General features: G+C 49.3%; 1 protein-coding gene across 1 annotated transcript in view; it reads right to left on the bottom strand.

Annotated features, from left to right (window-relative positions):
• Window positions 1–13,245, bottom strand: part of Crhr1 (corticotropin releasing hormone receptor 1) — a 42,260-nt gene that overhangs the window by 14,235 nt on the left and 14,780 nt on the right. The window contains exons 2-3 of the mRNA XM_070026788.1: window positions 7,541–7,628; window positions 294–413 (exon numbers count right to left, since the gene is read on the bottom strand). Of these exons, the coding sequence (XP_069882889.1) occupies window positions 294–413; window positions 7,541–7,628 (208 nt within the window). The remainder of the gene's footprint in view (window positions 1–293; window positions 414–7,540; window positions 7,629–13,245) is intronic.

The following is a 13,245-nucleotide window of genomic DNA, read 5'->3' as shown; positions in this document are numbered from 1 at the left end:
TACCTCAGGGGGGTAGTTGACGCCACTGGACTGACTCAGTTTGTTAACCACAGGAGAAATGTTCCAGACAGACCTGTCATTCCAGCTCCACCTTTAGCAGCTGGTGACCTTGACCTTAACCTCTCTGGACCTTGTTCTGAGGCTTTAATTCTATACCAGGTGACAGTGTTTTCTTGTGAGGAACAAGCACAGAGCTGGCCTTCAGTGTTATTGCTATTATCTCTCCCATTTCCAGAATCCCCCATCCTCTCCCACCTCCCAGAGCACAGTCCACCCTCTAGCTTCTTCCTTACTTGTGGTGTTGTAGCGGACACCATAGAAAAACGCGGGGCAGGGCCGAACCACCAACTGCCCTGCAGGGCTCCGGGGCCAGCAGGTGCCAATGAGGTCCACCGAGGCATTGCACTGTAGCCCTGAGGACAAGAGAGAGAGGGCTGATGAGGCACAATGAGACCCCTCCCTAAGCAGCCAGAGGTCCCTCCAGAATCCTGCTCATACCCCCACTAGCTCACACTCACCCATCAGCTAGGGACCACAGCAATAGCCCACGTGCAGACATGAGCTCATTCTATGCCAGGGGAAAGAATATGCTACTGGTGCTAGGACACCAGGGAGTCAGTGTGGGTTCCAGAGCAGAGGAACACAGAGATGTCTGGAGGTAGGGCTGAAAGTTAAAGATCTGGCTGTATGTCTCACGTCCCCTGGCCTGCAGCCTGATGATACTTCTCTTTGCCTCTCCCTCTTTCGGTGACAGACTAGAGTTGCAAAACTTTAGAGGAACACCTAAGAAGAAGCACAGCCTGCCACAGTCAGAACCCTTTGAAACCAAACAACATCTGGCCAGACCCCACAGAGAACCAGCGAAATGGGCTTGACCTAGCTTCCAGCTGGCCTGATGTCCGCACTTATTGAATGTGTTGTTTGCACCATGGTCTGTGCTGGCAATGAACAGCAACTCTGGGCTCATGGTTTCAGAATAGGCTCTGCTACTACTAACTTTCTGTGCAACCATAAGCAAGATACTTATCCTCTTATGAATTCAACCACTTGGTTAAATTAGATATGAGAAAGAGAAAGAGAGAGAGAGAGAGAGAGAGAGAGAGAGAGAGAGAGAGAGAGAGAGAGAGAGAGAGAGAGAGAGAGTGTGTGTGTTACTAGGGATGGAACCTAGGGCCTCAGGCATGGCAGATGGATGCTCTATCACTGAACTATACCCCCAGTCCTGGGGCTTGAACTCAGGGTGCTGTCCCTTGAGGCTTTTTGCTGAAGGCTAGTGCTCTACCACTTGAGCCACAGCTCCACTTCTGAGTTTTTTGGTGGTTAATTGGAGATAAAAGTCTCATGGACGTTCCTACTCAGATTGGCTTCAAATCACGATCATCAGATCTCAGCCTCCTGCGTAGCTAGGATTACAAGTGTGAGCCACTGGCACCTGGCTAGCCAGATGTTTTTGACTCTACATAGAGGGCTCATTCTATCATACCACATTGTGTGGCAATAAGAGGTGGGGACAGATGAGGGGACATTTATTGAAAAGGGGGAACTGTGTGCCAGGCACATGTCTACACAGCCAGGCACAGGGAAAATTACATGGGATGTGATGAGGAGGGCCCAGAAGTGCCTAACAAACACACACACACACACACACACACACACACACACACACACACACACACACACACACACACACACACACACACACACACTCTCAGTTAGATTAGCATCTACCCACCTTTCTTCCCTGATCTTCAGAGAGCAGGTGCACAGATAGAAGGACACTGACCACAGTCAGCAGGGGCCAACCAAGACAGCTGGGTCTCCTGGGCCAGAGGACCTAGCTTTCCTAATGCCCCATCTTCTAGGGACCTAACAAGAGCTCTGGCCACACTCACAACTAGTCCTGGGATGTGGGGACTCTCCAATGAAGGGTAGGTGTGTTCTGTGTCCTCAGGTTAACAACTAATTCCCTAGCACCTTTATTCTTTTTTTTTACTGTTATTTTAAAGATGATATATACAGAGGGGTCACATTTCTTTTTGGACAATGTTACCCCTAAGCTTGCCCTCTCCCAGCACTAGCACCTATTTTGACTTTTATTTTTTGTCGGTCGTGGGGCTTGAACTCTAGGCCTGAACGCTGTCCCTCAGCTCTTCAGCTTAAGGCTAGCGCTCTACCACTTGAGCCACAGCACAAAAACCACTGGTTTTCTAGTGGTTTATTGGAGACGAGTTTCACAGACTTTCCTGCCCAGGCTGGCTTTGAACCACGATCCTCAGATCTCAGCCTCCTGAGTAGGTAGGATTACAGGCATTTGCCACCAGTGCCCGGCTCTATTTTGGCTCTTGCACCACCTGTTCACGTGGGCTTCAGTTATATTTAACAGAGAAGTAAACTGAGGCCCACATAGTTACTGGGCTTGTTTGACCCTAGGTATTTAGTAACTAAACATGGAGCTATCTAAAGGCCAGGGTGGGTTTTGACACTGAGCTCTTCCCACAGCCACACAGGGGCCCAATCCCAGCTGCTGCTCCTCTCAGCAACATTGGTCTGCACCCATCTGGGGCCCCAGATCCTGCCCATGGCCCTGTGACCCTCCCTCTTGTCACTAGGTGGAGGTGGAGTCGGGAACCCAGTGGAAGATGCGACCTTAAATTAAGAACCCAGAAAATCCTGGAGGAAATTAAAGACTGTGAGACAGGAAGGAGAGACTGCAAGAACGGGAAAGACTAAACGAAAGGGACCAGGGGACAAAGATGCCCCTCTTGGACTGGATCTGTGGGCAGGGCTAATGAGGGCGTGGTTATATGTGCAAGGGCCAATCAGGAGTGACGAACGAGCTCCTGGAAACACCTCTTGAACTTCAACTAAGAGGTCAGGAGAGTGCAAAGAGATGAGCTGGACCTCAGAGACCAAGAGCAGGGTGCAAGGCAGCCTCTCAAGTAGGGAAAGGAGATCTCAGGCCCCTAGGTGATCCAGCAGAGCAGGGGCTCTGAAGGGGACAGGTGTGTAGGAGTTGGGAAGGGGACCAACATCTCTTGAACACTGCTGTACACCAGACACCGTGAAGGGAGCCATGCATTAAGAAATTCATGCCACTCACGCCAGCCACGCAACCAACCACTCTCTGAGTGGAGAAGGAAGGGATGAGAAGGCAAGTGATCAACGAGAGGAGACAGGAAGGAGATAGAGGCAAAAAGACACTAAGGATAAAATAGGGAAAGGAAGTCAGGTCTCGACTGATCATGCCTGTAATCCTAGCTATTCAGGAAGCCAAGACCTGGGGAAGTCAAGTCCAGGAGACAATTAATTGACTCCAAGTAATCGTCCACATGGCAGAAGTGGAACTGTGACTTAAATGGTAGAGCACCAAGCCTTAAGCAAAAACAAACAAAAAATAACAATAACAAGAAAAGGTGAGGAGAGGCCCCAGGATTAGTATCAAAAAATTAAGTAAGTAAATAAAAATTTAAAAAAGGAAAGGAGAAGGTAATTTCAGAGGGCAGGGTGGGTGTGTATGGGAAGAAAGTAGGAAGGCTCCAGCATCTCAAGTCTATTGGCCATAAATTCAAGGTAAGGCCACTCAAGTTCAGGGCCCTCCAGGGTCTATTGCCACAACACTCAGCTTCTTCTGCATTCCTGGGGGGGGGGAGTAGGTATCTTCCAGCTTGCATATTATAATATGGCAGTGAGGAGCAGTGAAAGTCAGCCTTACAGCTAGTCAAGTCCATTCACCAGCCAAAGCATACAAGTGAGCTGCAGGAGCCACGTCCTCCTACAACCCTTCCCATCCCTCAGTGCCCTTTCTAATTAGTTAAGGTATGGGTGGGGAAGAGGAGGCTGCTCTTTATTCAGCAAGTATTTACTGACCACCTAAGAAATCCACTCTAGAAATGAATAAATATCCTGCCTTCATGGAGACACTGTAAAGCAAGCAAACAGATGTTAGGGAGAAATACTGTTGAGAAAAAACTACAGTGTAAGGAGATCAAAGCCTGAGCTACTTTCATATGGTAATTCTCTAAAATCCTAATGGTTAGAGACCTAAAGGATGGGAAGGGAGCCATGTGCATACCCAAGGAGAGGGTTCTAGGTGGAAGGGAAAGCAAGTATATAGGCCTGAGGCAGGTATGTGCATGAGGTGTCTAAGAGGTCCACATCCTATTTGGATTAGAACAGGTAAGGACCCTTTAAAGGGGGTCAAGCGAATACTCAAGTGCAGCTAGCTGAGTCTTGGTTTCTTTGCTCAGTTTGTTACACAGTTCCCTTGTGACAAGACTTAGAGCTCAAATGTGCTCCACCAACCCTCCCATAAGTAGATAACTTCAGAGGGAAATCAGAACCTGGCTCCTGTGCCAGTTAGGTGGGGTCTCCCAGAAGAGTCTTCTTGGAAAACCAAATGGAGTGGACACATGGCAACAACCTGGTGGCAGGAAAGTTTATCAACCCATCTGATTTAAGCCACAGGTACCCCAGAGGGGAGCCACTGGCGCTGGAGATAGCCTCTGAAGCATGGTTCTTGCCTATCTAGAGGAGCGTGCTACTAAGCGCAGGCAGAGAGCTCTGGTCTTGGCTTGGCCATCTCAGGGTTGAGCTGCCTCCTCTTTGGCTTGGCAGCAAAGAAAGGGGCCTCTTGGAAGTGGCACTGTGGCTCAAGTTGTAGAGCAAAAGAAGCTCAGGGACAGTGCCCCAGGTTCAAGCTGCATGATCACACGAACACAAAATTCACTATTTATATGTGTGTGTGTGTGTGTATACATATATATGTATGTACATATGTATATTTTTTAAAGGCTAGAAGCATGGCTGCAGTGGTAGAGTATAAGTCAAGTAAGAGCAAAGCTCTGAGTTCAAACCCTAGAACTAGCATCAACAACAACAACAAAAAATTTAAGCTGGGCACTGATGCTTCATGGCTGTAATCCTAGCAACTCCCTGAGTCTGAGATCCAAGGATTATGATTTGAAGCCATCTAGGCTAGAAAGTCTGTGAGACTCTGATCTCCAAATAACCACCAGAAAAATGAAAATGGTGCTGTGGCTCAAAGTGGTAGGGCACAAGTTTTGAGTGAAAAAGCTCAAGGACAGCACCCAGGCCCTGAGTTCAAGTCCCACGACTAATAAGGGGGGGAGGTGCCTCTCTAGAGTGTGACACATTAGGACATAAAGCTAGGAGCTATGATCCTGTAGTTCCAGGCGCATAGTTGGTGCTGAGGAAATGTGAGGCCACGTAAAACCTAGAATGGGCATGAGAAAGTGCAAGGCTAACAGTGCACCACAGATGGTTGTGCGGTAAACCTGGATTTACCATAAACCTCTGAGTGGCCGTGTAATGTAGCAGGAAGTCTGAAGTCGGGCTCACTGGGGGCTAGTCCTTCATCATTGTGTGTATTTATGCAAGTTACTCAACCTCTCCGAGTTTTAGATTCCTCCATTGTAAATTGGGAACAAAAACACTTCCTGATTATCTGATGGTGATGATGAAACAAGATTAAGCTTAGAATGGTATCAAATCCACATGCTTAATCAATAATTATTACCTTTCAGTGGCATAAAACAAGAGATGGGAACCAGTGTTCCCAAGTGTGTGTCAACATTTCCATTTGTCTGTGATTTGTCAATAATTCGATTACTTCCTGGCACTATTATTGCTCATGCCATGAGGTGATGAGTCTCCAAGTCTGTGACCTATGCCAAGATGTGACCCTGGCCCTGGGGACCCAACCTCTCCTGGCATGAAGCATGTGTGGGGCCCCCAGAGGTCCTGGCTCAGTGCCAGCCATTCCAGCCAGATGCCTATCCATCTGTCCCAGCTCTTCTGTCCCTCCCGCACCATCTGCCTCTACCAATGCCTGTCAGTCTGGATAGAGCTCAGCACTGGAAGACAAATGGCTGTTACCAGAGGCCATTGGGAGGTGATAGATTGCTGTGCCACGAAGCCAGGCGGGCTGGGTTGGGGGTGGGGCATCCTGTACAAACCACCGGAGAATGAATGCCATTCATCACAGTGAGCCTGCTGCCTCCAAGGACAGGTGACACTATGTGGGCTCAGGCATGTCACTCCTTCTGCACATAAAAAGCAAGTTAATGGAGCCTGACCTGGCTCTGGGGCGTTGGGGAGGGCTAGAGGGCTCCCCCAGGCCTCCCTCTCTCCACTAGAACGGCAGACTAGCAGAGAGTTGATATTCTTTCTTTTCCCCATCCCAGCGTAGCCAGCTGTGCAGCCCGGTGCCCTGAGCGACCAGTGCCTCCCCAAGCTTATTGCTCCTCCCTCCTCATCCCCCCTCAGGCCTGCTGCCAGCCAGATACATCCTCAGCTCATTATCAACCCTTGCTTTGGCTCAGAGCAGCATCTCTCAGCACCCGAGCAAATCTCCCTTCAGAACCACCGTAAAACCTCTTCTTTCAGGAAGCCTTCTTAGATGTACCCCCACTTTTGTCCTAGCTTCTGCCACCTGCATTGTTGTAAGCAATTTTGGGCAAATACCTTCCCTTCTTTCCAGCTATCCTGTAAACACTTTTTTTTTCTTTTTAACAGTACCGGGGATCGAACCCAGGGTCTGGCATTCATTAGGCATGTGCCCCATCACTGAGCTACAGCCTATTTTGTTTCCCTGATGACTAACATGGGCCCTGCTATGTAGGAGGTGTTCAATGAATGAATGAATCAAGAAGAGCCTTGAAGAGAAAATAAACCAACACAGGACAGTGAGCAGGGCCAGCGTTCTGCCTGACAGCAGCCATTCCCAGATCCACACTCAAAAGTTCACAAAGCCACGGCACGGGAAGCCCAGCCACTCCCACAAACTAGCTGAGTAGTTCTGGGGGAGTTGGGGAATGCTTCATGCCTCAGTTTCCTCATCTGGATGAATGTCGGGTTCTCAGCTCTTCTAAGAATGTGATAACTCTACAAAGCATCTTGCCAATGGCTGGTGTTGGCATTCACTCAGTGTCTTCTACAGGAAGGGAGACAGCATCTTGTTTTAGAGCACATGAGGAAGCCAGGCTGCCTGCTTACTAATGCTTTTCTGTGCCTCAGTTTCCTTCTGTGTCTGATGAGGAGAGTGGCTAAAGGTTGTTGTGCAAATTGTGTCACTCTATCTCAAAGTCCTTGCCCAGCGCTTGGCATGCATTTGCTGCACAGCATTAGACTTAGGGCACTTTTAGCAGGAGCAGACAGCAGCTTTTCTCCTACATATGTCCCTGAGTCCTAGCCTGGCTGCAAGAGCTGCGGCACCCTGCCCTGTTGCCCATCCTAAAGTGGGGACTTGACTATAGGAGTACTGGCTATGAGCAACTCCTGTACCCACAGCAGAGGCTGCTGTAAACCTTAGGTCTTTTTTCTTCCCTTCAAACTTCAGGATCCTTTCCAACACGGCACTCCACGGAGATACACATCTGGGAGCTTTTAAAGGCAATCTGACAGCTATTGCTGTTCCAGAGTATGGTTCAATGTGCAGGTTTTGGGAGTCTTGGGGCACAGGACACTGTGTGTGGTAACCTGGCATCTTGCAAAGAAAGGATGTTGGGAGGGGGGAACTCACCAGAGACATTGCTGGCTAGGGACAGGCTCTCACAGTGCTGGTTCTGCAGAGAAGTGGAGACGGGGTTCAGCCCCAGGAGGAGAAGGGCCTGTGGGTGGACACAAGGAGGCAAGGAGCACAGTTAGGCAGGTACCCTGAGCAGTCTGGCCAGCTGCTTCCTGCTTCTGCTCCCTTTCCCCTCCTTCTCTTCCCAGCCCCTCTACCCAGGCTCCTGTACCCCCTCCCTCTACATACTCTTAAGCCTGAAAGGTCTAGTGCTGCCCAGCTCAGGGAGAGCTTGGAACAGAAGCAGCAGGAGCTCATGCATGCACACGCACACGCACACGCACGCACGCACACATGCACATACACTCACTGAGCTCACAGGCACTCATTAGTGGACCTGTCCTCTCCTAAGCTGTGGACACTCCTGCCTTCTTGTTTAATGAACTGTTGCCTCCTGGACCCTGGTCCCCTACTGGTGAATTACTGGTCACTACAAACTCTATCCTACCATAAACCAAGCCCTTCTGCTTTATAGCAATATCTGTAATGGCAGAACCTCTCTCACAGATGAGGAAACTGAGGCACAGAGAGGGAAGTGATGAATGTATCTAGAAAGATGGCTATTTCAGAACCTTTGCCCTTTAAGCTCCCCCCAGAGACTCCAGGCCATTCATCCCATAACTGAAGGGTTGCCCCTTCTTGAGCCATCACGTTCCCTCCTTGGTCACCATCTTGATAGATTATTACTGGAGTTTAGCTGGGCCTGGCCTCTGGCCCTATTCTTGCTGTGCTGTTGTGGGCAGGTTATTTGACCTCTCTGTGCCTCAGTGTCCTTGTCTGTAAAAACAAGTATAGCCATCATCTTCCCAGGCTTATAGAATTCTATGTAGTGCAGCCTGTGCCAGGAGGGCTGGGGCTGCATTCTGCTTGCTTGCTACATTTGAATCTGCTGAACAGACCTGAGGAATGACAGTTTCTAGTCTACAACAGGCACTCAGTAAGGTCACATTTATTGTCTGACTTGAACTTAGCTTAGAGGATAATCAGCTGTTTCTACTGGGATTTCTTTTTTGTTGGTTGGTGCTGGTCCTTGAGCTTGAACTCAGGGTCTGGACTCTCTCCCCTGAGCTTTTTTGCTCAAAGCTAGTGTTCAACCACTTGAGCCACAGCTCCAATCTGGCTTTTTTGAGTAGTTAATTGGAGATAAAGAGTTTCATGGGCTTCCCTGCCCTGGCTGGCTTCAAATCAAGATCCTCAGAACCAGGCTCCTGAGAAGCTCAGATTACAGGCATGAGCCATCAGTGCCTGGCTTGTCCTTGAGCTTTTTGCTTTAGACTAGTGTTCAACCACTTGGGCCACAACTCCACTTCCAGCTTTTTTTGGTTAATCAGAGATAAGAGTCTGATAGACATATCTGCCTAGGTTGCCTTGAAACTCGGTCCTCAGATCTCAGACTCCTGAGCAGCTAGGATTACAGGTGTGAGTCACTGGCATTTGGATCTGCTGGGATTTTATTTGTAAGGGGCTCAGAAGCGGATGGGGATGGGAGGCACACTATAAGTAGCTCCTCCTGGGCTGGGGGTCCTGGGCACAGTGGCCAGCAGGCTTTTGGGTGAGGGGTGCTCTCCTCACTACCTCCCTGCTCCTTCTCCTGGTGCTCTGGGTGCCATGCCCACCCAGCTTTACAAGTAAATGTGAATGTGCAGTTTCTTTCATTTACCTGTGGCTGTGGTTTGATATTCTCTCTCTCTCTCTCTCCCCCCTTTCCCCCCAGAGTTTTCTATGCGTACATACCAGGAATGTCCCCACCCCCCATACTCCATCGGTACCCATACAAACGCAGGCCTTGTGCCCTCTCTCCACCCCACCCTCCCAGGGGGCATGTAAAAGCCCTACTGCTGGTCAGAGCTGGGCTCCCCAACTCGTACAGGAAGCTTCCTGACCCTGCTGGCCCTCAGGCCCATACCATCCCCTCAGCATCTGCCTGAGACCACCACCGTGGGGCCTGTTTACCCAGTTCCCTTCAGGCACATGGCTGTTCTACCTGGGGAGAGGGGTCTCTGATCTCTCCAGGCCAAGTTCCAGGCTCCTAAGCAGCACCTGCACAGGCACCAGGGCATTCTGAAAACCCGAAGGTGCCAGGTTCAACTCATTAGATCCTGGGCCTCCATGGTGATTAGAACAAACCCATTAGTCTCTCTGGCCCCAAGCAACTCCCAACGCTTTATTAATTAGTAATTAAGCTTCATGGTCTCCAGAAAGGTGGGGAAATACCTTTACTGTCACTTTCCAAATGCAAATGCAGAAGGGGTGAGAGGAAGAAGCCACCAGTTAGGCAAACAAAGGACAAACCACACTTGACAAAGCTACCACTGCTCACTCAACAGGCACAGGAATCCAGCTGCTCTAGCCAGAGACACTTCTAGAAAGAAACTAAGAAGTCTTAGCCCCAGCTTCTCATCCTACCCCCTGCTCACCTCACTTTACAGGTACGCACATACGCATACAAACACATACGAACACAAGCATCAGCCTCAGCTCAGCCACAGGCAAATTAAAGGAACTGGAAATACCTTATTGGAAAATAACAGCCCACCACCTTTATCTATCTAATCAATCTTTGTTTCCCTCTCTTCCTTTTATTTCCCCTTCTTCCTTTACTTGTGCCAGTACTAAGGCTTGAATTCAGGGCCTTGAGCTCTTGCTCTATTTTTTTTTTTTTTTGGGGTCCAGTCGTGGGCCTGAACTCTGGGCCTGGGCGCTGTCCCTCAGCTCTTCAGCTCAAGCCTAGCTCTCTACCATTTGAGCCACAGCGCCGTATTTTTTAAATCATGACTGGTACTCTACCACTTGAGCCACACCTCTAGTTCTAGTTTTGCCATGGGGCTTGAACTGAGGGCCTGGATGTTGTCCCTGAGTTTTTTGTTTGTTTGTTTTGCTCAAGGCTACTGTTTTACCACTGAGTCACAGCTCCAATTTGATTTTGAGTAGTTCATTGGAGATGAGTCTCACAGACTTTCCTTCCGGGGCTAGCTTCAAACTAAGATCCTCAGATCTCAGCCTTTTGAGTAGCTAGGAGTACAGATGTGAACAACTGGCACTCATCTCATTTGCTCTTAAATCAGAAGTGCATGTGACCTAAGGCTTCTTTCAACACCTCCAATGACTTCCCCATTTCATCATCAGCCCTGGCTGTCTTTTCAGAAACTTTTCTTTTTCTCCCAGTACTGGGAATTGAGCCCAGGGCCTTGCCTATAATAGGTAAGGCTCTCCTAAGTCATGCCTGCAGCCCTTCAGAACCATTGTTATGTGTGTGCTAGTACCGGAGTTTGAACTCAGGGCCTCAACCTCTCCTTAACATTATGGCTCAAGGCTGACACTCTACCACTTGAACCACATCTCCACTTCTAGCTTCTAGCTAATTCTAGTTAATTAAAGATAAGAGTCTCATAGACTTGTCTGAGCTGACTTTGAACTGTGATACTTAGATATCAGCCTTCTGAATAGCTATTATTACAGGAATGAGGCACTGACACCTGGCTCAGAAACTTTTTATTTTTATTTTTGTCAGTCGTGGGGCCTGAACTTTGGGCCTGTGTATGTCCCTGGGCCTGTGTATGTCCCTGAGCTCTTCAGCTCATGGCGAATGCTCTACCACTTGAGCGACAGCTGAGCCATGGTGCCACTTCTGGTTTTCTGGTGGTTAATTGGAAATAAGAGTCTCATAGACTTTCTTGCCTGGGCTGGCTTTGAACCACAATCCTCAGATCTCAACCTCCTAAGTAGCTAGGATTATAGGCACGAGCCACCAGCACCTGGCTAGAACCTTAAAAAATTTTTTTTAAATAGTTTTACTCAGAATTATTTTTCACAAGCCAAATTTTCAGAACTTCATGAGATCTGCCATTTTCTAGTTAGTAGAGAAACCTAAATAGTGCTGAGAATGTGAAGTTGGCAGAGCACTAGGTTCACTCACTGGCTAATTGCTGACTCTGCAGCCCAGCCTGATAGCCACAAGGCCCCCAAACAAACCTCTGTTTCCTTACTAATCTCTGCAAGGCTGCATCTCACACAGGCATGCACAGCTCCATGATGATGACTGCCTTTTGGGTAGATGAACAAAGAGGGCTGGTGGCACCTGTCGCCCAGGCAAGGGAGATGGATGAGCAGAGGAGACAGCAGCACAGGAGTTTGCTGGTGTGTGTGTGTGTGTGTGTGTGTGTGTGTGTGTGTGTGTGTGTGTGTGTGTGTGTGTGTGTGTGTGTGTGTGTGTGTGGAGACAGCCTGGTAAGCTGCCTGCTTCAGCCATTGCCCTGGTGTGTGTGTGTGTGTGTGTGTGTGTTTGTGTGTGTGTGTGTGTGTGTGTGTGTGTGTGTGTGTGTGTGTGTGTGTGTGTGTGTGTGTGTGTGTGTGTGTGTGTGTGTGTAGACAGCCTGGTAAGCTGCCTGCTTCAGCCATTGCCCTGGTCCCCTGGCCTCTGCTTGCCCCATCCTGCCCTGGCTAGGTGCAGAGTTGAAGCTGCCACCCCAATTCCCAGTGTGACTTTGGCATAAAGGTTAATCACACCCAGAAAATGCTTATTAGAGACCGTAAATAACTACTTGCTGAAGCTCAGTTTGGTCTTTAAGGCATAAAGTGCAATTTCCTTTGACGGAATGATTTGGTGATTGACCTTTCTGGGTGGGACCTGAAGGGCTACAAGAGGAAAGGGAGGGCAGCCCGGAGGCAGCTGTGTCCCTCCCATCCCCCCCCCCCAAAGTTCCCAAGGAACCAGGAGAGGGGCGGGTCTTCCTCTTCTGCCACCACAGGCTCCTCAGGCCTTTTTGTTGGTTGGTTGTTCTGCTGTTTGTGCTGGTAGTGGCATGACCTCTGGGCCTCATGCTTTTGCCCAGCTTGTTTGCTTTATGGCTGGCATCTACTGCTTGAGCCACACAGCTGGTCCAGCTTTTTTTTCTTTTTACTGGTTAATTAGAGACAGAATCTCTCCGACTATTCTGCCTGTGCTGGCTTTGAACCATAATCCTTCCATCTCCACTAGGCTCTCTCTGGGAAGGGGCTTTGTAGCTTCAAAGGGAGGTTTTGTTTTAATGACCAGATTTAGTCATCTCTCTGCCCCCTTGCTGGAATTGGGATTGTATATTCAGGGTGGACTAAGAACCTGATTTGGGGGCTGAAGGCAAGGCTCAGAGATGGGGCACTGCTCAACAAGCACTAGACCCTGAGTTCAAACCCAGTATGGGACGGGCCGGGTGCGGGGGGGGGGGGGCGTGTAGACACAGAGAGAGAGAGAGCGACAGACAGACAGACAGACAGACAGACAGACCGAGACAGAGAGACAGAATAGGAAAAAGGAAGGAATTCAGAGAGGACAACACACACACTAAGAGGGCGATGGCAGGACAGAGTCCATAGCTACATACAGGATACTGCAGAGTTTTGAACATGGGTCGTGGGGTGTACAATGTGACTGTGAAATGGGCTTCCTCGAGGAGATAGGCTTGAGAATGGTTGCAGTAGACAAGGCCGTGAGGACAGAGACTCCTTCTACCCTTGGTTTGGCGGGGAGGGCAGGGGGGGTCCTCAGACACTGGGCTGAGATGGATCCAGGAGACTTAGAGTTCCAAGCTGGACTCCCAAGCAGCAGACCAGAACTTGTAGCATCATTTACATGTGTGAAAACTGAGGCCTGCAGAAGGAAATTGGGAATCCAGACAGCCCTT

The sequence above is a fragment of the Dipodomys merriami genome, unplaced genomic scaffold (assembly GCF_024711535.1).
Source record: "Dipodomys merriami isolate MVZ:Mamm:240054 unplaced genomic scaffold, mDipMer1.0.p SCAF_19, whole genome shotgun sequence".
Lineage (NCBI taxonomy): Eukaryota > Metazoa > Chordata > Mammalia > Rodentia > Heteromyidae > Dipodomys > Dipodomys merriami.
Note: the sequence above shows the minus strand (reverse complement) of the source record. Positions and strands in the feature narration are given on the sequence as shown.